This window comes from Amblyomma mixtum, chromosome 9, assembly GCF_055824585.1.
Source record: "Amblyomma mixtum isolate Tamu chromosome 9, ASM5582458v1, whole genome shotgun sequence".
NCBI lineage: Eukaryota > Metazoa > Arthropoda > Arachnida > Ixodida > Ixodidae > Amblyomma > Amblyomma mixtum.
In genome coordinates this window covers 46,887,278-46,909,815 of record NC_143020.1, presented here as the reverse complement: position 1 = coordinate 46,909,815, position 22,538 = coordinate 46,887,278, and the positions used below count along the sequence as shown (strand labels likewise).

General features: G+C 50.4%; 1 protein-coding gene across 1 annotated transcript in view; it reads right to left on the bottom strand.

The window, feature by feature from the left end:
• LOC149328899 (venom metalloproteinase antarease-like TserMP_B) overlaps positions 1 to 22,538 on the bottom strand; it is a 47,379-nt gene that overhangs the window by 11,638 nt on the left and 13,203 nt on the right. Inside the window, exon 5 of the mRNA XM_089559648.1 lies at positions 16,230 to 16,338. Within this exon, the coding sequence (XP_089415774.1) occupies positions 16,230 to 16,338 (109 nt within the window). The remainder of the gene's footprint in view (positions 1 to 16,229; positions 16,339 to 22,538) is intronic.

Below are 22,538 nucleotides of genomic sequence, written 5' to 3'. Positions count from 1 at the left end.
CATCCAGCAACTCTGAAGTGCCCGATTTTGGGTTGCCATTTGTAGCTGCTTGAGACCAATATTTATGTGCTTCTTTGCATTTCATAAAACACAGAACTAAATGCGATTAGAAATCAAACCCTTTTTTGTTTTCTTACCAGGCGCGAACAGGGCGGCCGCTGCAAACGGTGTTCGCTAAGGTATACCAATTCATGATAGGACTCTCAATCAAACCAAGCCATTTTTTACTGATGCCATGAGGCGTGGCCTTTAACATCCAGATCAATTCCTTCTTCTCCTTAGTCGATTTCAAGAGGTGCATTTCGATTACGTTATCTTACGTAGGCTTCTTGGGAGAGAAGGGTTTATCGGTAGTTATTTTTAGCTCCTGTAAGGATGCAGTGAAGAGCATTGGCTTGCAGGACCTAAAAATAACTACCGGTATTCCAGGACTCCGGAATACCGGGGGGGGGGGGGGGGGGGGGTTATTCCGGAGACTGGAATGGGAACAGTTGGGGACAAGAGTTAATGGAGAATACCTGAGCAATTTGAGATTCGCTGATGACATTGCCTTGCTAAGCCACTCAGGACAAGAACTGCAAAGCATGATCAATCAGTTAGACAGGCAGAGCAGAACGGTGGGGCTAAGAATTAACATGCAGAAAACCAAAGTAATGTTCAACAGCCTAGCAAGGGAACAGCAGTTCGCAATTGGTAGTGAGGTGCTGGAAGTAGTAAGAGAATATGTCTACTTATGGCAGGTAGTGACCGCAGATCCGGATCATGAGAGGCAAATAACTAGAAGAATAAGAATGGGGTGGAGCGCATATGGCAGGTTCTCTCGAATCATGAATGGTAGCTTACCAATATCCCTGAAGAGAAAAGTATACAACAGCTGTATCCTACCGGTACTCACCTATGGGGGAGAAACGTGGAGGCTAACAAACAGGGTTCAGCTAAAGTTAAGAACAACGCAGCGAGCTGTGGAAAGGAAAATGATAGGTGTAACGTTAAGAGATCGGAAGAGGGCGGAGTGGGTGAGGAAACAAACGCGGGTTAATGACATCTTAGTTGAGATCAAGAGGAAGAAATGGGGTTGGACGACCAGCGGTTATCTTGCCTTCGCATTACATGCCCTAAATAAATTGGTAAAAACCAATTTACCAATTTATTTAGGGCATGTAATGCGAAGGCAAGATAACCGCTGGTCGTTAAGGGTAACGGAGTGGATTCCAAGCGAAAGCAAACGTAGCAGGGGACGGCAGAAAGTTAGGTGGGCGGATGAGATTAAGAAGTTTGCGGGGATACAGTGGCGGCAACAGACGAAGGACAGGGTTAATTGGAGAGACATGGGAGTGGCCTTTGCCCTGCTGTGGGTGTAGTCAGGCTGATGATGATGATGATGATGGTTTTGAGCTCAGTCCTCTGTTTGCCGACATTGTACGTGCCAGCAAGTGTGACGACGAGCACTCCAAGCCCGGGACTTCCTACTCTTACCGCTAAGGTGGCCTAGTGTTTTCAGTGGTAGCTGTCTTCAGCTATTTGTTGCCCTGAGCATCGAAGGAGCCGCCGCATGCTAATTATGCCTTAACTAAGGCGCATGGGCTCAGAGAGTCAGCATTGGTATTGCCACCAAGGAGGCACATTTTCGCTGGATTGTCAAGCATTCGTTCATGCGTTGTAGTTTTGAACGGTATACTTTGTTTCCGTTGGCTGCCTTATGCCTAAACACAGTTATGTCTGTTCTGTCTATACGCTTATGAACGTCCTTTCTTTCTAAAATCAAAGAAAAGTAGCAGCGCCACAGCATGCAAACAGAGACGAAGAAAGGAGAACATGCGCTGACAAAAGCTCCTTTCTTTGTCTGTGTCTGCGTGCTTTGGCCCGGCTCATTTTCTTCAATTGAAAATGCATGAACTAGCCTAAAAAAAGTTTTATTGAAATTTCTTTGCAAAAAAAGCCTGCGAAAATTTCGTTATTTTTTCGTTACACAGGGTGAAACATTTTGTAGCGGTAAAAATGAGGAAAGCTGTAGGCTGGAACAAAAATTACACACTTCGCCCAATCTCACTCCCATGAATAAACTATACGCCCTCTTCCCCACGGCTTCCCTGCTCGAGACTTAGTCAACAACTTTTACCGCAATCTCGCACGTATCCCTTGTAGGACTGCCCATATTTCCTTCCTACGGGAGAGCAAACAGTTCACTGTGCATTGAAGCATCTAGAGCGAAGCCCAAGCACAATTTGCCAGAACCAATATTAAGAGAGATGAAATGGGTGAAACTATTTGCGTCCAGGCTTGGCTTCTCCTCGTTCTGCTCACGTAACCCCCGTATTCTTTTCCGTCCAGAGGGTGAGCTACAGCAATGCTGACATTCACTACAGTGTGATTTACTGCGTAGCTGTCTTTATGCAGAAAACGGCGGCGTCTAGCATTCATTACCATGAACTGCAGACTGTGTGCCCAAAAAACACCATGCATATTCCTACGGGTCGACTCAGCAAAGATGAGGCAGACGAAGTGAGAGGGCGCTTGGCGCGTGATCGGTCTCCGAATCCTCTGCAGTGGCCTGCGTTTTGGCATCCGGTGCGCCCTGTGCTTGTGTTGTGTTCAGCGTGAGTGCACCAGTGTTCTACGTGGTGTGAACGCCTCCTGTCACGTAACATCTTGGTGGAGGTGAGGACTTTCCCCATCCTCTCGTTCTGGCTTATCCCTTCACGGAGCTTCCTAGTGGTCGCTACACCGGGACCGCTACAATGACGCAGCCCGGCGACTCGCAAAGTCCCACTGCCACTACATTCATGGTCATGGGTCATCCCCGTGACCCCGACATCTTTTCCGATGCCTCAACTAAACGTCGACAGATGGATCTCGATGTACAAACGTGTTAGCACCCGTAACAGGTGGGACCCCACCGTCATGCTGGCAAACGTCATTTTCTATTTGTCTGGGACAGCGAGGCACTGGTACGACACCCATGAGGACGAATTAACAAGTTGGGACGTATCCAACAAAAGCTTCGCGCTCTCTTCAGACCTCCAGATGCTTCGAAGCTCGCAGCCCAAAAACACCTTGAGTCGCGTGCTCAGTCCTCCAGTGAAAGTTACATCACGTACATTCAAGACGTCCTTGCCTTATGTCACCAGGTTGACAACTCCATGTCGGAATCAAAAAAGGTGGGCCACGTCCTAAAACAGATCGCGGACGACGCTTTCCATTTGCTTCTCTGCGAAGGCTGTGATACTGTGGATGTCCTTATTAAGGAATGCCATCTCTTCGAGCAAGTAAAAAGCCGGCGCATATTTCAACAGTTTCAACGACTTCCCCATACAGCCGCCACATCTTCTTGTGTTTTGCAGCAGCTACCAACTAGCCCACCTCCCACTTCGCCTCTCAACATCACCGATACAGTCACCCGGATCGTTCGCTCACTAGCCGCCTTATTCGTTACCCTACGTCTTACCTCATCAGTCGCCGATGGTGACTACTTAGTCGCCCCTATTTGAGATGTCTTGATGCACCGCAAGGTTGCACTGCCCCATACTGTCGCTACAATCAGGGGAAACAGTGTGTCACTACCGTTAATCAATTTCAGTTATTCAACCCAAGTCCTTCCACCTGGCATATGCGTGGCAACGTTCTCACCTATTGGCTCCTGCCAAGTTGCCCCATTGGACACTGCCCATGCATCAGCTCCTGCAGACCGTGTTCACGATCCTACTTCAACTGACGCGATCACGGCAATGATGCCTTCCGATTTGCTCCTGCCCAATCTTGCCAGCTGCGTGCGCTTCTCGAGTCGTATTCCGACATCTTCGACCACCATAACAGCGCCCTCGGCCAAGCTCTTACCGTTACACACCGCATCGACACCGGCGACGCTCCTCCTATCCGCCGCCGACCATACCGGGTCTCCCATGCAGAACGACAGGTAATCCAGGCGGAAGTGGCAAAAATGCTGGAGATGAACATCATTGAGCCCTCTCACAGTCTTTGGGCTTCGCCCGTCGTCTTGCTCAAGAAGAAAGATGGCTCGTGGCGCTTCTGTGTGGATTACCGTTACCTGAATAAGATCACTAAAAAAGATGTCGAGCCGCTTCCTCGAATCGACGATGCCATAGACTGCTTCTACGGAGCGAAATTCTTCTCCTCCATAGACCTACGATCTGGCTATTGACAAATTGCTGTGGATGACCAGGACCGGGAGGAGACTGAGTTTATTACTCCTGATGGTTTATAGCAGTTTAAGGTTATGCCTTTCGGCTTATGTAACGCCCCAGCACTTTCGAGCGCATGATGGACTCCTTGCTGCAAGGATTCAATTGGTCCACTTGCCTGTGCGATTTAGACGATGTAATTGTGCTTTTTACCTTGTTTTCGTCCCACATGGGCCACCTCTCACAAGTTCTTTCCCTCTTCCGCCATGCTGCGCTACAGCTCAACTCTTCAAAATGCCGTTTCGCGCGTCGTCAGCTCAATATACTAGGCCATGTCGTCGATGCTACGGGGGTTCGTCCCGATCCAGACAAGATCCGAGCAGTAAAGGACTTTCCAGTACCCCGTTCGAGCAATGACGTCGGAATGTTTTTGGGTCTTTGTTCTTACTTTCGTAGATTCATTCAAGATTTTACCGACATTGCTCAGCCGCTCACCGATCTTAAAAAGGATGTCAGTTTTTCCTGGGGCTCCTCCCAAGAACAAGCCTTTGCCCACCTTATAAGAAAGCTTACCACTGCACCGGTCTTGGCACACTTTGATGTGTCAGCTCCTACGGAAGTCCGTACTGATGCTAGTGGCCATGGCATCGGAGCAATCCTTTCCCAGCGTCAATCCGGCACACTTCGTGTAATTGCCTATGCTATCCGCCTCCTATCCCCTTCCGAGAAGAACTACTCCATTACCGAAAGAGAGTACTTCGCCCTCGTCTGGGCTGTTGGCAAATTTCGACCCTACCTATACGGCAGGCCATTCACAGTTGTGACAGATCATCCCGCACTGTGCTGGCTTTCTTCTCTAAGGATCCTATCGGTCGCCTCGGTCGTTGGCCGCTACGACTCCAAGAATGTTGCCACCGTCCGAACCAATCAGTGGCGCCGTACCGCGGCCGAACTGTTTAAGCTGGGACTTGCCAAGCCTTGGGCATTCGAGGTGTTCGAAGATCGTCTTCTTCCTCGCTCGAGCTGCCTGCTGGCTGGCGCGCCCACCTCGTCTAATTATAACCTGGGCTATTTCTTCACCCGTTTGTCGGTGATATATTTGGTGGAGGTGCTAGGGAGCGTGGAGGTGGAGGTGGTGGAGGTGCTGGATTGCGAGGACACTCTCGACACCTGTTCTCCAAGCGTGGACACAACAGCCGTCCACAAAGCGAGCCGCCGTGTGCGAGGCCTACAACCGGAGTTCAACCAACTGACAGCGCCGGTAAGAGCGGTAAGAGCAATGACATCAGCCGTGGCTAGCCAGACAACTCAGCATTCCGGGAATGCCCCGCCATTCGTCCTTCACGCACCTCGGTCGCCGCCGCTGTTCCACGGGGACAGGTTCGAGGACGTAGAAGACTGGTTGGCTAGCTTTGACCGAGTGGCGGGCTTCAACGAATGGGACGGCGAGCGCAAATTGCGCAACGTCTACTTTGTGCTGCAGGACTCATCCAAAACATGGTTCGAAAATCACGAAGCCTCCTTTACCACCTGGGAAGTGTTTCGACGAGTACTGCTAGCGAAGTTTCATCATCAGCCTGACTACACCCACTGCAGGGCAAAGGCCTCTCCCATGTCTCTCCAATTAACCCTGTCCTTTGTCAGTTGCCGCCACTGTATCCCCGCAAACTTCTTAATCTCATCCGCCCACCTAACTTTCTGCCGTACCCTGCTACGTTTGCTTTCTCTTGGAATTCACTCCGTTACCCTTAAGGACCTGCGGTTATCTTGCCTTCGCATTACATGCCCTGCCCAAGCCCATTTCTTCCTCTTTATTTCAACTAAGATGTCATTAACCCGCGTTTGTTCCCTCACCCACTCCGCCCTCTTCCGATCTCTTAACGTTACACCTATCATTTTCGTTTCCATAGCTCGCTGCGTTGTTCTTAACTTAAGCTGAACCCTCTTTGTGAGCCTCCACGTTTCTTCCCCATAGGTGAGTACCGGTAGGATACAGTTGTTGTATACTTTTCTCTTCAGGGATATTGGTAAGCTACCATTCATGATCTGAGAGAACCTGCCATATGCGCTCCACCCCATTCTTATTCTTCTAGTTATTTCCCTCTCATGATCCGGATCCGCGGTCACTGCCTGCCCTAAGTAGACATATTCTCTTACTTCTTCCAGCACCTCGCTACCAATTGCGAACTGCTGTTCCCTTGCTAGGCTGTTGAACATTACTTTGGTTTTCTGCATGTTAATTATTAGCCCCACATTTCTGCTCTGTCTGTCTAACTGATTGATCATGCTTTGCAGTTCTTGTCCTGAGTGGCTTAGCAAGGCAATGTCATCAGCGAATCGCAAATTACTCAGGTATTCTCCATTAACTCTTATCCCCAACTGTTCCCATTCCAGTCCCCGGAATACCTCCTGTAAGCAGGCAGTGAAGAGCATTGGCGAGATCGTGTCTCCCTGCCTGACACCTTTCGGTATTGGAATTTTATTGCTGACTTTATGGAGAACTATAGTAGCTGTGCAATCGTTATAAATATCTTCCAATATTTTCACATAACACTCTTCTACACCCTGATTCCGCAATGCCTGCATGACAGCTGAGGTTTCCACTGAGTCATATGCTTTCTAGTAATCAATGAAGGCTATATATAGGGGTTGGTTATATTCTGCGCATTTCTCTATCACCTGATTGATAGTGTGAATGTGGTCTATTGTCGAGTATCTTTTACGAAAGCCTGCCTGATCATTTGGTTGACTAAAGTCCGAGGTTGTCCTGATTCTAACAGCGATTACCTGAGTAAATACCTTGTAGGCAACGGACAATAAGCTGATTAGTCTGTAATTCTTCACGTCCTTGACGTCTCCTTTCTTATGAATTAAGATAATGTTAGCGTTCTTCCAAGCTTCTGGTACTGTCGAGGTCACAAGGCATTGCGTATAAATGGTGGCTAGTTTTTGTAGCACAATCTCTCCTCTGTCCTTCAACAAATCTGCTGTTACCTGATCCTCACCAGTTGCTTTCCCTCTTTGCATGGCTAAGGCTTTCTTTACTTCCTCTTTCGTTACTGGCAGGATGTCCCATTGCTGTGCTCGACTGCTTCCCTCAGTAACTTGATGATTACATTCTCCTACTGTATAGATTTGTGTAGAACTCTTCGGCTAATACAACTATCTTATCCATATTCCTGATGACATTGCCCTGTTTGCCTTTTAACGCATACATCTGGTTTTTACCTATGCCCAGTTTTCTCCTCACTGATTTTAGGCTACCTCCGTTCCTTAGAGCATGCTCGATTTTCTCCATGTTAAACTTTCTTATGTCGGCTACCTTGCGCTTATTTATTAACTTCGATAGTTCTGCTAGTTCTATCCTGTCTGTTGAGTTAGACGTCCTCATAGTTTGGCGTTTCTTAATCAGATCTTTAGTCTCCTGAGATAGCTTGCTGGTATCCTGTCAAACCATCCTACCACCTACTTCTGCGGCGCACTCTGTAACGGTAGCTGTAAGATTATCATTCATTGTTTCAACATTACAGTCGTCTTCTTCAGTTAAAGCGGAAAATCTGTTTTACAGCGACATTCTGAATTCCTCTACCTTCCCTCTTAATGCTAACTCGTTAATAGCCTTTCGCTTCACCAGTTTTCTCCGTTTCCTCTTCAAATCTGCTAATACGAGACCTTACCATTCTGTGGTCGCTACAACGGACCTTACCGAGGATCTCCACATCCTCTACGATGCCAGGGTGTGCACACAGTATGAAGTCTATTTCATTTTTAGTCTCACCATTGGGGCTCTTCCACGTCCACTTCCTGTTTGCTCGTTTGCGGAAGAAGGTATTCATAATCTGTAAATTATTTCTATCTGCGAACTCTACTAATAACTCTCGCCTACTGTTCCTAGAACCTATGCCATAGTCACCTACCGCCTTGTCTCCAGCCTGCTTTTTACCTACCTTTGCATTAAAGTAGCCCATCAGTACAGTGTACTGCGATTTTACTTTGGTCATTGCCGATTCCACATCATCATAGAAGCTTTCAACTATCTGGTCATCATGGCTTGATGTAGGCGCATAGGCCTGCACCACCTTCAGCTTGTACCTCTTATTAAACCTGATTACGATAGCTGCCACTCTCTCGTTAATACTGTAGAACTCCTCGATGTTGCCAGCTATATCCTGATTAATGAGGAATCCCACGCATAGTTCTCGCCTATCTGCTAATCCACGATAGCACAGTACATGCCCGCCCTTTAGTACTGTATACGCCTCATGTGTCCTCCTCACCTCACTAAGCCCTATGACATCCCATTTAATGGAGTGCATATTGCAACCGCGCAAAATGACGAGGGACGAAGAGAGGAAAGCACAGGACAAGACGCGTCCCTCGTCGTTATGCGCGGTTGCAATATGCACTCCATTGTCAACCACCAACTAGCCCGCCTTCACTTGTTACATCCCATTTCATACCGGCTAATTCCTCCAATAGCACTGCTAAGCTAGCCTCACTTGATAAGGTTCTTGCGTTAAACGTTGCCAGGTTCTGTTTCCAATGGCGGCCTGTCCGGAGCCAGAGATTCTTAGCACCCTCCGCTGCGTCACAGATCTGACCGCCGCCTAGGTCAGTTGCTCCGCAGCCGCTGGGGACTGAGGGCCGAGGGTTAATTGGTTTGTTCATAGAAGGTTGTGGCCAAGTACTACACCAGGGTGGCCAAATCCTGTTCTGGTGAGGAAGTGCGTTGTCGGTTCTGGTCACCGATATCAGGCCACACTCCAAGCCTGGTTATGCAATTCCATCGACACGCGGAGTTTTTTTTTTTAGCGACGTTTACCACCAGCGAAAGAAAAGAAAAGGCTGAAATCGCCCTGCACTCGAGGTCACAGTAATCAAACGAGAGCGTCGCGATGTTCATCGAGAACCTGACGCGACTGTTCAATCGGGCCGACCCTGCTATGCCAGAGGCCAAGAAGGTGCGCCACCTAATGCGCGGAGTAAAAGAGCAGCTGTAAGCCGGACTGGTCCGTGACCCGCCAAGAACAGTGGCAGATTTCACAAGGGAAGCAACGAGTATCGAGCGTTCACTGCAGGAACGGGGCGCGCACTACGGACGTGAGGCTACTGTAGCCACCGCTTCCCAGTACATGCCTACGCCGCTGCCCGCCGAGGAGCTTCGGGAGCTTGTAAGAAGCGTTGTACGCTAGGAATTGGCGAAACTTCGCTTGGAAGCTCCACAGGCCAGTGTAGCTGCCGTAACGGACGTGGTCCGCGATGAAATCCGACGAGCTGTGCAGCCGCCCTAAGCTCCACACCCGGCGCCCTCTGTTATGACGTACAGCGAGGCACAACGAAGTCCTGGGCCAGCGAGGCAAGCCTTTTCCCCCGTCGTTCCCATGCCAGTTGCATCTCTGCTGTACCCGAGCGCAGCAGTACCATCTGTGCCGCAGGAGTACAGGCCCCCCATGAGCAAAGCGCACGTGTGGCGTACGACAAACAAACGGCCGCTCTGTTACCACTGCGGGGAGCCCTGCCACATCCTCCGCCACTGCCCCTACCGCAGAATGGGTTTAAGGGGGTTTTCACCTGACGCACCTCGACCGCGCTACGGTGAAAGACCACGGTATATGAGCTGTACCTGGCTGATAACGTGCAGTCCTCGACCCCGCAGCGGCGCCAGTCCCGATCGCCATCCCGAAGGCGGTTCTCTTCGCACGGCCGCCCATCGTCCTCTGACCAGTTCAGAGGTGCGTCTCCACATCGGGGAAAACTGAAGACGGCGTCCTCCGGGGGTGGGGCCGCCGCTACTGCACCGTGTCAAGAGCCTCCATTTGAAGATTCGCCGAGACGCTCCGACCGACGACGACCTGACCCGACGACCTCAACGACGCGCTGCGACCGACTGGTTTCTGCCGAAATTCCGGTATCCGCTGACAACCACGACGTTACTGCACTGGTGGATGCCGGCGCCGATTTTTCTGTAATGAGCAGTCGGTTATCCACGGCCCCGAGGAAGGTACTGACCCCTTGGTCTGGGCCGTAGACCGGACAGCTGGTGGTTACGTCGTAACTCCGATCGGTGTATGCACTTCGCGAATCCAGATCCGCGGAATTACTTTCCCTGATTGCTTTCCTGTGTTACCCGAGTGCTCCAAGGACTTCATACTCGGTTTATATTTTCTTCAAGAGTACGGTGCCGTTATAAATCTACAGGATCTAATCGTGTCGTTTTCCACCCAAGGCCCTGTCGACGACGATACCGAGCCACGCAGGGCTAAACTATGCCTCTCTGACGACCAGGTACTAATCCCGTCAAGATCCAGCATGTTTGTTACTGTAGAGTGCGATAACAGCCACAGCACTCGTGGCATCGCTGAAACCAACACCTTGCTGCTCCTTGGTCGGCAAATCTGTGTAGCTCGTGGAATTATTGAATTGAACAGTGGTCGAGCGGAACTTCTGGTGATCAATTTTGGTTCTGAACCTCAGTGTTTGCCTGGTAAAACAGCTCTTGCGTATTTCGAACAACTTGCTAAATTCTCGGGACAGCACGCGTTGTCCGAAATCCCGACATCAGTGGAGGCACCGACCACTCCCATAAAAACCGACGTGAACCAGAACCTCCCGTCTAATCAGAAACGCTGCCTAGAGAGCATTATCGAATCGTTCCGCGACTGTTTCGCCTCGACCTCTAAGGTTAGGCACACTCCACTCACAAAGCATCGCATTATAGTTGACGCAAACCAGCGACCGTTATGCCAGCCGCCTTATCGAATCTCTTCGAAGGAACGTGCTGCCATTCGCCGACAAGTTCAAGAAATGCTCCAGGACGACGGGATACAGCCATCGACGAGCCCATGGGCATCGCCTGTTGTTCTAGTGGCGAAGAAGTATGGAACCCTACGGTTCTGTGTTGATTACAGGCGTCTAAACAGTCACCAAAAAAAAAAACGTTTGTCCTCTGCCGCGCATTGATGACTCCCTCGACCGGCTACGCCACGCCACGTACTTCTCGTCACTAGATCTACGCAGTGGCTATTGGCAAATCGAGGTGGACGAACGCGACTGGGAAAAGACCGCATTTATAACACCGGGTGGTCTGTACGAATTCCGGGTGCTCCCTTTCATCCCGTGCTCGGCTCCTGCCACCTTCCAGCGGATGATGGACACCGTGCTTGCCGATCTAAAATTGCAGTCCTGCCTCGTCTACCTGGATGACGTTGTCATCTTCACCGCCACGTTCGCAGAGCACCTGAGGCGCCTGCGGGCTGTGTTTGCCGCCATTCGTTCAGCCCGTCTTTCCTTCAAGCCCGAAAAGTCACTTCGCCTGCCAGAAGCTGAAGTTTTTGGGTCACATCGTGAGCGTTAAGGGAGTTAGCCCTGACACCGATAAGACGGCCGCTGGCGCTCCTTTTCCCGTGCCAACGGATAAACGCAGTGTGTGCCGCTTTCACGGTCTTTGCGCCTATTATCGGCGTTTTGTGCAGAACTTCTCCGAGAACGCTGAGCCCCTCATCCGCCTCACGCAAGATGCCGAACCGTTCTTCTGGGGCCAAGAGCAACAACAGGCCTTCGAAGACCTCCGCACTCGCCTGCAAAGGTCGCCCATCCTTGGCCACTTCGACGAGTCAGCCGACACTGAACTACACACAGATGCCAGCAACATCGGCCTCGGTGCGGTCCTTGTGCAGTGGCAGGATGGTCTCGAACGCGTAGTCGCGTACGCAAGCCGCACCTTGTCACGCTCGGAGGCGAACTATTCCACTACTGAAAAAGGATGCCTGGCAATTGTGTTTGCAGTGACCAAATTTCGCCCATATTTAAACGGCCGCCCATTTAGAGTTGTCAGTGATCACCATTCGCTGTGTTGGCTAGCGAACCTGAAAGATCCCTCGGGGCGGCTTGCACGCTGGAGCCTTCGTCTTCAAGAGTTCGATGTCACCATCGTTTATAAGTCCGGTAGGAAGCACAGTGATGCCGACTGTCTGTCTCGTGCCCCTGTCGAGGACAACCGAGCTGATCCCGACGACGATTCTCGGCGCCATCTCCACGTCCGTCCTCACTCAACACCAAAGAGACGATAGTGAACTACGGCCTCCCATTGAGTATCTTGAAGGAAGTGCAGATTCGCCCCCACGACTCTTCTCACGTGGTCTGTCGTCATTCTGTCTGCGCGATGGCGTTCTGTATAAGAAAAACTACCGCCAGACGGAAGCTGTCTATATGCTCGTAGTACCTGCGGCTTTGCTCGAAGAAGTCCTGCACGCGTGCCATGATGACTCATCTTCTGGTCACCTGGGTTTTTCTCGCACTTTGGCGCGGATACGCCAAAAGTACTACTGGCCCAGGGTTGCTGCAGTTGTACAGCGTTAGTGCCAACGTCGCAAGACGCCACCGACTAAGCCAGCCGGATTACTATAGCCCATTGATCCGCCAAAAGTCCCCTCCCACCAATTCGGCATGGACTTACTCGGACCTTTTCCGCAGTCCTCGCTGGGTAACCGCTACATTGTGGTGGCCTTCGACTACCTCATCCGGTACTGTGAAACTAAAGCTCTCCCCCGTGGTACCGCTGACGAAATTGCGAACTTTTTCGTTCAAAACATTGTGCTTCGTCATGGTGCCTCAATCGTCGTTATAACTGACAGAAGAACGGCGTTCACCTCGGCCCTCACACAGGAGGTTATGCGCCTTAGCGGCACAAGTCACCGAAAAACAACCGCTTACCACCCTCAAACGAACGGACTCACCGAACGGCTCAACAAGACGATCGCCGACATGATCTCCATGTATGTTGACGCAGACCACCGGAACTGGGATGCCATACTCCCTTACGTTACTTTCGCGCCTATAACACTGCACTACAAGAAACGACGCGTTTCACTCCATTTCGTTTAGTGCATGGTCGCGAAGCCACCACCATGCTGGAAGCAATGTTGCTTCCGACTAGTACTACCTCAACTGTTGTGGATGCTGACCATTTCGTTCGTCACGCCGAGGCCACCCGCCAACTCGCTCGACAGCGTATCCGGCACCAGCAATCCCACGACGCTCGCCGGTATAACCTCCGCCACAGAGCTGTTAGTTACCAGCCCGGCGAACAAGTCTGGGTTTGGAGCCCAATCCGCATGCGTGGACGCTCCGAAAAGCTTCTTCGCCGGTATTTCGGCCCCTACGAGGTACTCCGCCAAGTAAGTGAGGTGAACTATGAAGTTCTTCCTCAAGAAACAGTTCGCTCCTCCAGACGGCCGACCTCCAAAGTTGTCCATGTCGCACGGATGAAGCCATACCACGCCCGCTAGCGCTTCAGGCGTGTCTACACCTGCCGCCGGACACATGCAGCGTCCCTTCTCTTCGTGCTGCTCATTGCTGCGGCACGGAGTCGGTGCCCTTCAGAAAGGGGGAGCAATGCCACCGTCCGAACCAATCAGTGGCGCCGTACAGCGGCCGTACTGTTTAAGCTGGGACTTGCCAAGCCTTGGGCATTCGAGGTGCTCGAAGATCGTCTTGTTGCTTCGGTGACAATATGACTACGCTGTGATCTACAAGTCCGGCCGTTTGCACAAAGATGCCGACTGCCTCTCTCGTTACCCTGTTGCCCCCACTAATACTGCGACGAGCGCAAGCGCCATCGACCTGTTCTCTCTATCACCGTTTACAACTATCGGCGAAGAACAGCGTCGGGATGCGGAGCTTCTCTCCATCATCGATCGCCTAACGTCCGCCCAAACCGACCCTTCATTGAACCGCTTTGCTCTCATTGATGGTATTTTATACCGCCGGAATCTTCAACCAACTGGTCCTGACCTTCTCCTCATCGTCCCGAAGCACTTACGAACCGTCGTTCTCCACGACCTCCATGACCTCCCGACTGCTGGCCATCTAGGCGTTACTCGCACGTACGACCTCATCCGTCGTCGGTTCTTCTGGCCTGGCCTCTACCGTTCAGTGCGCCGTTACGTTGGTGCTTACGATGAGTGTCAGCGTCGCAAGCGCCCTGCATCTGCTCCCCCTGGATTTCATCAGCCCATTGACATCCCTCCGGAGCCGTTCTACCGTGTCTGCTTGGACCTTCTAAGCCCATTTCCTGAGTCCACTTCTGGGAACAGATTGGTTGCAGTAGCCACAGGTTATGCCACCCGGTGCACGATAACGCGTGCGCTCCCCACGTGTACTGCCGCTGATGTCGCCGACTATCTTCTTCAGGGCGTCATTCTTCATCATGGAGCACCCACCAACTGCTCACTGACCGTGGCCGCACCTTCCTTTCAGCAGTGGGAAACGACATTCTTCGCGCGTGCTCAACTAAGCACAAGTTGACGACCGCTTACCACCCCCAAACTAATGGCCTCACTGAGCGACTCAATCTTACGCTTACCGACATGCTCGCCGTGTACGTCTCCTCGGATCACCGAGACTGGCACGTCGCATTCCCATACGTTACGTTTGCATATAACTCATCCCGCCACGACACTACCGGCTACTCTCCGTTTTACCTCTTGTACGGCCGTGAGCCTCAACTGCCGCTTGACACATTGTATCGAACATATCCTCCCCCACATTGTGAATACGCCCGTGAAGCCATTGCCCATGCCGACCATGCTCGCCATGTCGCCCGTTCCCGCTTGCAAGCCTCCCAAGCTTCTCAGCAAGAACACTATAACCACCACCACTTAGACAGTGCCTTCTTGCCTTGGTCCCTTGTTGCTCTGGGTGCCTTCTCGCCGTGTAGGGCTCTCGGAAAAGCTTCTTTCTCGTTATGTGGGCCCGTATCGTGTGCTGCGCCAAGTCACAGCCGTCACATACGAGATTGAGCCTGCCTTCCCCGAGTGCACTTCACTCGCTGAGCTGCACCGCGACGGTGCTTTTGCGCCCGGGGGTCATGCTACGGGTCGACTCAGCGAAGATGAGGCAGACGAAGTGAGAGGGCGCATGGCGCGTGCTCTGGCTCCAAATCCTGTGCAGTGGCCTGTGTTTTGGCATCCGGTGTGCCCTGTGCTTGTGTTGTGTGTTCAGCGTGAGTGCACCAGTGTTCTACGTGGTGTGAACGCCTCCTGCCACGTAACAATATTTAAAGTGACGGAAAAAAACATGCTCCTATTGTTTTACAACCAAAGTCGCGTGTTTGTTCATTACCCGAGCGAATTAATTACTCATATATAGGCTGTTGTCCGGTGTATTACGCATTAAGCTCAAGGAAACTATTCTTTTTTTTCAAGCTCTTTTTTAAATTAGGAATTTTGTTTTAGAGGAAGTATCATGTATTGACTGCATATAATTACGCTATTCCTTGAAGAAATAGTTGGACCCTTCCAGGTACTCTTCCATTCTTCAAAACAGAATTGCCAACATTCTTTTCGCAGTATTGATTCTTGTTCTTTTGACCAGGAAGAATAAAGGCCTGATGCTCAACGCTATTATTTTTTGTGTATTTTCTAAAATTGTTATTTTACACTTAGTACCACAGATATGCCTTTTTCTATTTGCGATCCGATTGCACACCTGATGTTCACGAGACGCGAGCTGCTTGTTCTCGGGATGGGAATAACATGCCGCTAAATCAATGGTGTCTAAGGGCTGCTGCAACAAAAGGCGGGAGGTACATCTTAATGGGAATGCTGTGTGCTATGTTTATATAGGGCAAGGGAGACAGCCAAGAGCACTCAACGTACTATACTAAGTAGCACAGTTAAGATGGAAGCCGCTGCCCTATACTGCTCTTTATTGTACCCACCACTAGAGCATCGCCTTTAGTGAACGCCTGCCTGCCTTGACAACTGGATAGTGCCAACCAGGCGTGTAACTACTTTCGATAGATCTAAAACCATTGCTATCTTTGAAAGGTGACCTATAAAATACGATAGAACAGAAAGCGTTTATCATTCAACTCACTCGCAGCAACTGCACCATTTGAAGCGGCTAGAATATCTCTAACAATTATTTTTCCATAATATTACGCCCACTTCCCTGATGCTTTGAAATAGATGTGTTGTTCTCTAGAACAAGATAATCAGTTGAGTATTAAAAATAAACCCAATCATTTAGCATTACGCCCGTCACAGAAAAATGCATTTTTGTCCAACCTGCGCTCCCGTTGAAACTTACAGATGTCCTATCTCGTGAGCCATCATGTGCACCCCGTCGAAGGTGTAAGGCTCGTCTTCACCAACTCCAACCTTTGCTTCGGTGCATACTCCACCAAGAAAAGCGATACCTGGAAAGTGTTTCCGTATATTCGTCATGGATGGAATTCACTCGGTGTTTGCACAATAGAGTACTTGTATTCTTTAAGCTTTTCGAAATGATTCTGAAGCAGAAACCTGCAGAGCCTAATAACTGCTGCATTTTTCCAAAACAAACCAAAGTGAAGGTGTTTTTGGGAGGGATCTCTATGAAATATCTCGTGTGATGGCCTAGATCAAAGGCTAAATTTATATTGCCGCGAATGTTTGCTTGTTCATTCTTCACAGCTGCCGGCACTTTGTTTTCGAAGCAAGACGCGCCTAGAGTTATCTCGATCAATCGCATCGAGGCGGAGCCGACTCTACGTTGTCCCAGAGTGTTCTAGTATCTTTCGAAGCTCTATCTCGAATGTTTGCTCTCAGCTTTAAAAACAGCATGGCCGAGAACGGCGGGCATTCTGTTCGACGACCGCCGAGCACGCTAGGTGCTACGCCGCCATCGAGTGATTAAGTTCTTTGCGGGCGAAAGTCAGCCCAAATAAAGATTTTCGTTTAAAAGCGATTGTAGCTGTTTTCCTGTTCGCCGGACTGCAGTCACAACTGCGAGAAAATATACTAATACTGGGACATTTCAAGCACCTTTCAAATGAAAAGTATCACTGTGCCAGCGACCATTTACATCTGGGCATGTGGCTTTCTTAGGTTATTGATTAATGACTCGTTATTCGCAATTGCCAAGGTAAAAAATATCAACCGTTGAGAAAAATGGAAGTCTCATTTTCAATCGCGCTTCGTCAAATAGCCTTCAAAACATCGGTAGTGCATTGGCGCCGTTTTAGAATAAACCCCCGCGGTGGCTCAACTGCTTTCACGGGTCACGGGTCGTTCAAACGACGCGGGTCGTGGGGACACTGGAGACCACAGGAGAGCAGGCGCCAGGTACAGTCCAAGCGGTCGCGGCCGGGCTCACGAGCGATTTTCCACCGAACCTCTTCCTCTTTTGCCGGCGATCGGCTCCCCGCTCGTTGAAGATGACGTTAAGTGGAAAATAACACACATGACATTGCTCTCCTCCCGAAAGGCGCATCGTCCCGATGCGCAGAGAAGCAAAATTAGCGCTGAAAAACGCGTAAGGCGCGAAGAGTTAAGCCACGTGCTCCGAGCGATCACAGTACGGTTTGAGGCGAGCGACGTGAACAACCTCGGAGGCAGGCGGGCGGCGGGACGCACGCGTTACTATCGGCAACACTTCGTAATTTAACTCGCCTATACGGCGAATCACTTTGTACGGGCCAAAGTATCTTTTGAGCAGCTTTTCGCTAAGGCCACGGCGTCGAATTGGAGTCCACACCCACACGCGATCACCAGGATTGAATTGAAGATCCCGATGGCCTTGGTTGTATTGCCGAGCATCGACTTGCTGGCGGGCTTGGATGCGGAGGCGGGCCAGCTGTCGGGCTTCTTCCGCATGTTGGGCGACGAGTTGAGCATCGGCGTGAGTGTAGACGTCAGGCTGGTGGGGCAGCATAGCGTCGGAATCCGCGAAGACCGAGCTCACGATAAGGGCAGCGGCGATAGACGTGACCGGCTTCCCCGCAGTGGAAGCATAGCGGACGGTCATTGGGGGTCCTCCACGCGTCGGCCTTGCTTGGTCCACGCTGTGGGAGACGAGTGGATGACACAGGCGCAGGAGGTGACAATGGCTGCAGAGGGGGCGACGGGTGGTCGAGCGGTGGCGGCGACGAGCGACGGACGACGGAGGCGTACGTCACGGCGGGCTGTGCCGGAGGAGGGGTGACGGTGCAGCGAGGAGAAAGTGCACGTTGCACTTCTTCTCGGACGACCTCCGTGAAGGGGAACGAAGAGGAGGAAGCGGTGGGTGGCAGACACTTCTGGAGTTCCTCCCTAACAACTGCGCGGATGACCTCGCGTAGGTTCATGGCGTCGACGGGTAAGCCACCCGGGTGGTCAGCGCAAAGACTGGAAGCGGTAGAAACTCCAGCAAGCCGACGATAATGATCTGCTCTGGCTGCCAGGGCGCGCTCGATGTTAGTCGCCTCGGATATAAAGCCGGCCACGGTTGTGGGAGGGTCCCGAATGAGACCACCGAAAATGTCTGACTTCACTCCTCGCATAAGAATGCGCACCTTCTTATCCTCCGTGGCGCGGGGATCGGCTCGGGCACTAAGGCGCAACACGTCTTCGACGAAACTTGTGACGGTTTCATCGGGTCCCTGGAACCTGGTTTGCAGGAGGTCCTCTGCGCGTTGGCGGCGATGCTGGTTAGCAAAAGTGAGTCGCAGTTGTGCCTTGCAAGTATCCCACGACGTAAGGGTGTGCTCGTGGTTCTCAAACCAGTGACGGGCAGTGCCCTCAAGGCAAAAATACAAGTTTTGCAGGCAATGTTCCGCAGACCAGCCGTTGTAGCGGGCCACGCGTTCATAGTGCTGAAGCCAATCGTCGATGTCTTCGGAGGCTTCACCACGGAACGGGAGAGCTGAACGAGGAGCGACAGGGACGTAAACCACGGCAGGCACGGGCGAAGAATCCGTCTGCTGGCCTTGGCTCACGGTAGACCGGTACGTCAGTACCCGACGTCAGTACCGGCCACCGCGGCAGTATTTTCATGCAAGCAAAATATTCCGACACCCATGTTCTAAGCAATGTTCGTGCGCACTAAAAACTCGCAGGTGGTATAAAATAACCCAAAGCGCTGCAGTATGCCTTTCCCCAATGCCGATACGTCACTTAGGGAATTTAAAATAGTAGTATTACAATTTAGAATGCATAAAATAAAAATTATATTGGTGAAGCCGAGAGCTCTCATGGAATAGGTAAAACGGAAACAGCCAAAGCATTCGAAAAAAGACAATCTTAGAGTATATTTTCAAAATGCCAGCACTCGCGGATGAATAATCAAGTATATGTTCGGCAGCTACCCTTCGTTTAAAGAAATTATTGAGTGAAATCATCCATTTACAGGGAAAAATATCGAAGAAATCAGTGGTCCACGCTTCCCTCTTCGCGTTTATTTACGGGAACCAATCTTGTTTTTAAATATGTCTCTTTTTTACGAGTCATAAGTCTCGTTATAGGGGTATTGGGCTGCAATACATTTAAAGTTTAAATCGTCAACAGAGGCGCAGTCTTCTACAGGTACGCGGAAATCTGACTGCTCGCCCTTGAGGGGATGTAGCAACTTAATATTAACAGAAATATTCTAACGTGCTGTGATTATTTGATGATTTGGGCACATACGAGGTTCAACATCCCGTCATTGCGCGTGCCATTGTAATTTCCATGGACGGCCGTCGGTAAATGCTGGCCAGCTAACGCTATGTATTGTAACGTACTTGTTGGCGATAGAGACAGAGAGAGAATTTAATGAATAATGGAGAGATCTGCCTGGTTAAAGGCCTGGCATACTACTGCAGATGAGGGTGAAAGAGAGAGAGAGAAAGAAAAAAAAGGTGACATCAAACATACTCAACACACGCACTCAAACACACATGATTATGAAAGTATGTCCACTAAAACCGTGTCCCATAGATGACTATCAAAATATGTCCACTAAACCCGCGTCCTTCAGAAAAACTAAGAAAGCTTTTGTCTCTCGCTCAGCCGAAGTCGCATCAGTCCAGGGTCCAAGGACATGCTCCAGGTGCACGGAGTCGTCCTGACGAAGTCCTAAAGCACCTAATGGTGCATTGCGATGAGTATTAAAGATTTGGCAGTGGCAGATCAAGTGTCGAGTATCCTCGCGCACACCACATGTCGGGCACAGAGGGCTACTTGACACACCATTTTTATAAACATAGAATTTAGTAAAGGCAACGTCCAGACGAATTCGGTGCAGGCAATTACAGTCACGTCTATCTAAATTGCGTGGCATGCGGAATTCACAAGCGGGGTCGATGCGAAAGAGGGGTCTGTATTGACGCCGCGGATCACACCACAAAGAGCGTTGCATCTGCCAGGATTTAGTAGCGAAAAGTCTCGCGCCATCACTACAAGAAAAGGGTATGGGTAGGAACAAGGATTTGTCGCCATGCGCCGATCTTGCTGCACCATCAGCGCGATCGTTGCCTGCGAGGCCGCAGTGAGCGGGCAACCACTGAAGCACAACGCGGTGACGCAACTCACAGGCCTCGGTGTGTAACCTGTTCAAGTCATCGACGATCTACTCCTGAAGGCTTCCTGGTGAATTTGTCGACTTTAGTGCAGCGCTAGAGTAACTGAAGATAACCCACGCTGTTGGCGGTTGTTGTACGATGTAAGTAAATGCAACACACAGAGCAGCCAGCTCGGTAGCAGTAGTCGAGGTGCGGTGACTGAGTATCGCTGAAATTATGGTGTACGTTGACGGAATCCAGACGCCAATCGCTGATGATAAGAACATGACAGAGCCATCAGTGTAGATATGGCGGTGCGCTTTGTAGCAACTATGAATGTGCTCAAGCGCAAAGTATTTAAGTGCAGGATTGAAGGTGTTTGTGTTTCTTTTAATACCAGGGATTGTGATCTTAATTTGCCATGCTGCCTACCTCCAAGGTGCGGTGAAGGTTGTGACAGGACGCTGCTACTGTGATGAGAGAATGTTAAAAATTTCCTCCATGCAATACTCAGCGAGTGGATGGTTTGGTACACGAGCCACAAACCGCACCTGGGCACGAAGGAGCTCCTGGGTTAAGAGCACTGATGCCGATAGAAGTCTGCTCTCAGCTAGAGTACCCATTGTGGAGGGGTTTGTGGGAAGGAGACAGATTCACAAGGCTTTAGCTTGCATGGCTTCAAGGATTTTAATATTTGTTTGCGAAATACCCTCCAGAGCTGGGAGACTGTAGCGCAGAAGGCCTTCACAGAGCGCTCCATGCAGTCGTAGTAATCATGGTGTAGAACAGCGTCTTCTGCTGGTGGAGAGCATACGAAAAATAGAGGCGTAAGAGCAGAGCTTGACTTTCATCTCTTGCACATGTGGGGACCATGACAGTGACCTGTCAAACGTTACCCCCAGAAATTTATGGCTTGTGATGTACGGTATTGGAGTACCAGGAACTTTCAGCACGTAGCGCGAAAGATCACGCCTTGACAATGCAATTGCTGAGCTTTTATCTGACGACATGGCGAGACCGCGCTTGCTTAAGAATGATTCAATGCAGCCTATTGCCCTCTGTAGACGGGCATGCACAATGCGCCTATTGCGTCCGGAATACCATATACAGATGTTAACTGCATAAAGGGAGATTTCAACTGTCGGTGGCAAGTATTTTTCCAAGTCAACAAGTGAGAGATTGAAAAGGGTGGGACTTAGTATACCCCCCTGAGATGCTCCGTCAGATATTTGATGCGGAGCTGTGTCACCTTCACTTGTTAACATAAAAATCGATCTTTCGGGAAGATAGTCACGCAGTCAGTTATACGTTCGTCCAGTAATGCCAATTGATTGTAAAGCAGAGTGAATTGCCTCATGTGTTACACTATCAAAGGCTCCCTTCACGTCAAGAAACACTGCAATGGTCATAGACCGCACTGCTTTGCTGTGTTGACACAATTGGTAAGGGCAATAACTTTGTCAATGCTGCTGCGTCCTTTCCGAAAACCATACATGGTCGGAGGATAAATTCCCCTGTTCGTCAGGTCCCAGGTTGAACGGGAGTAACCGTTTTCTCCATCAACTTCCCGACGCAACTAAGAAGGGCTATGGGACAATAGGCGTTTAAGTCAGTTGATGGTTTTCCAGGGTTGAGAATAGGTATGACACGCGCACGCTTCCAACACGTTTCAAGGCGGCCGAACTCCCAGGAGGTGTTATAAACTGCGAGGACTTGAACCTTGGCGCCAGTTGTCAGGTGAGAGAGGGTAGTGTAGCTTATGCCATCTGGTCGAAGGCAGGATCTTTTATTGGTAGTTGCCAGAGCCGCATGAATATCATCCATAGTGAACGGTTCGTCAAGGAGGGCGGTGTTAGGTGAAGAGATAAAGCTTTGGGGAGGTAGTGGCACCGATACGGCTGTTGAACGAGCAAATATCTTAGAACAGAAAGCCTCCGCTGCGTCGAGACGAGAAACATTCGCATTCACAGCGACGCACTCAAAAGGATTTAATGGCGCCGGCTGACTACTGAGGCTGCGCACAATGCTCCAAATCTTCGAAAGAGGCTTTCTGGGATCAAGCTTTGCGCAGAAGGATCGCCATTCCCGTCTTGCGAGTTTTTCCAAATGGCGCTGAACAT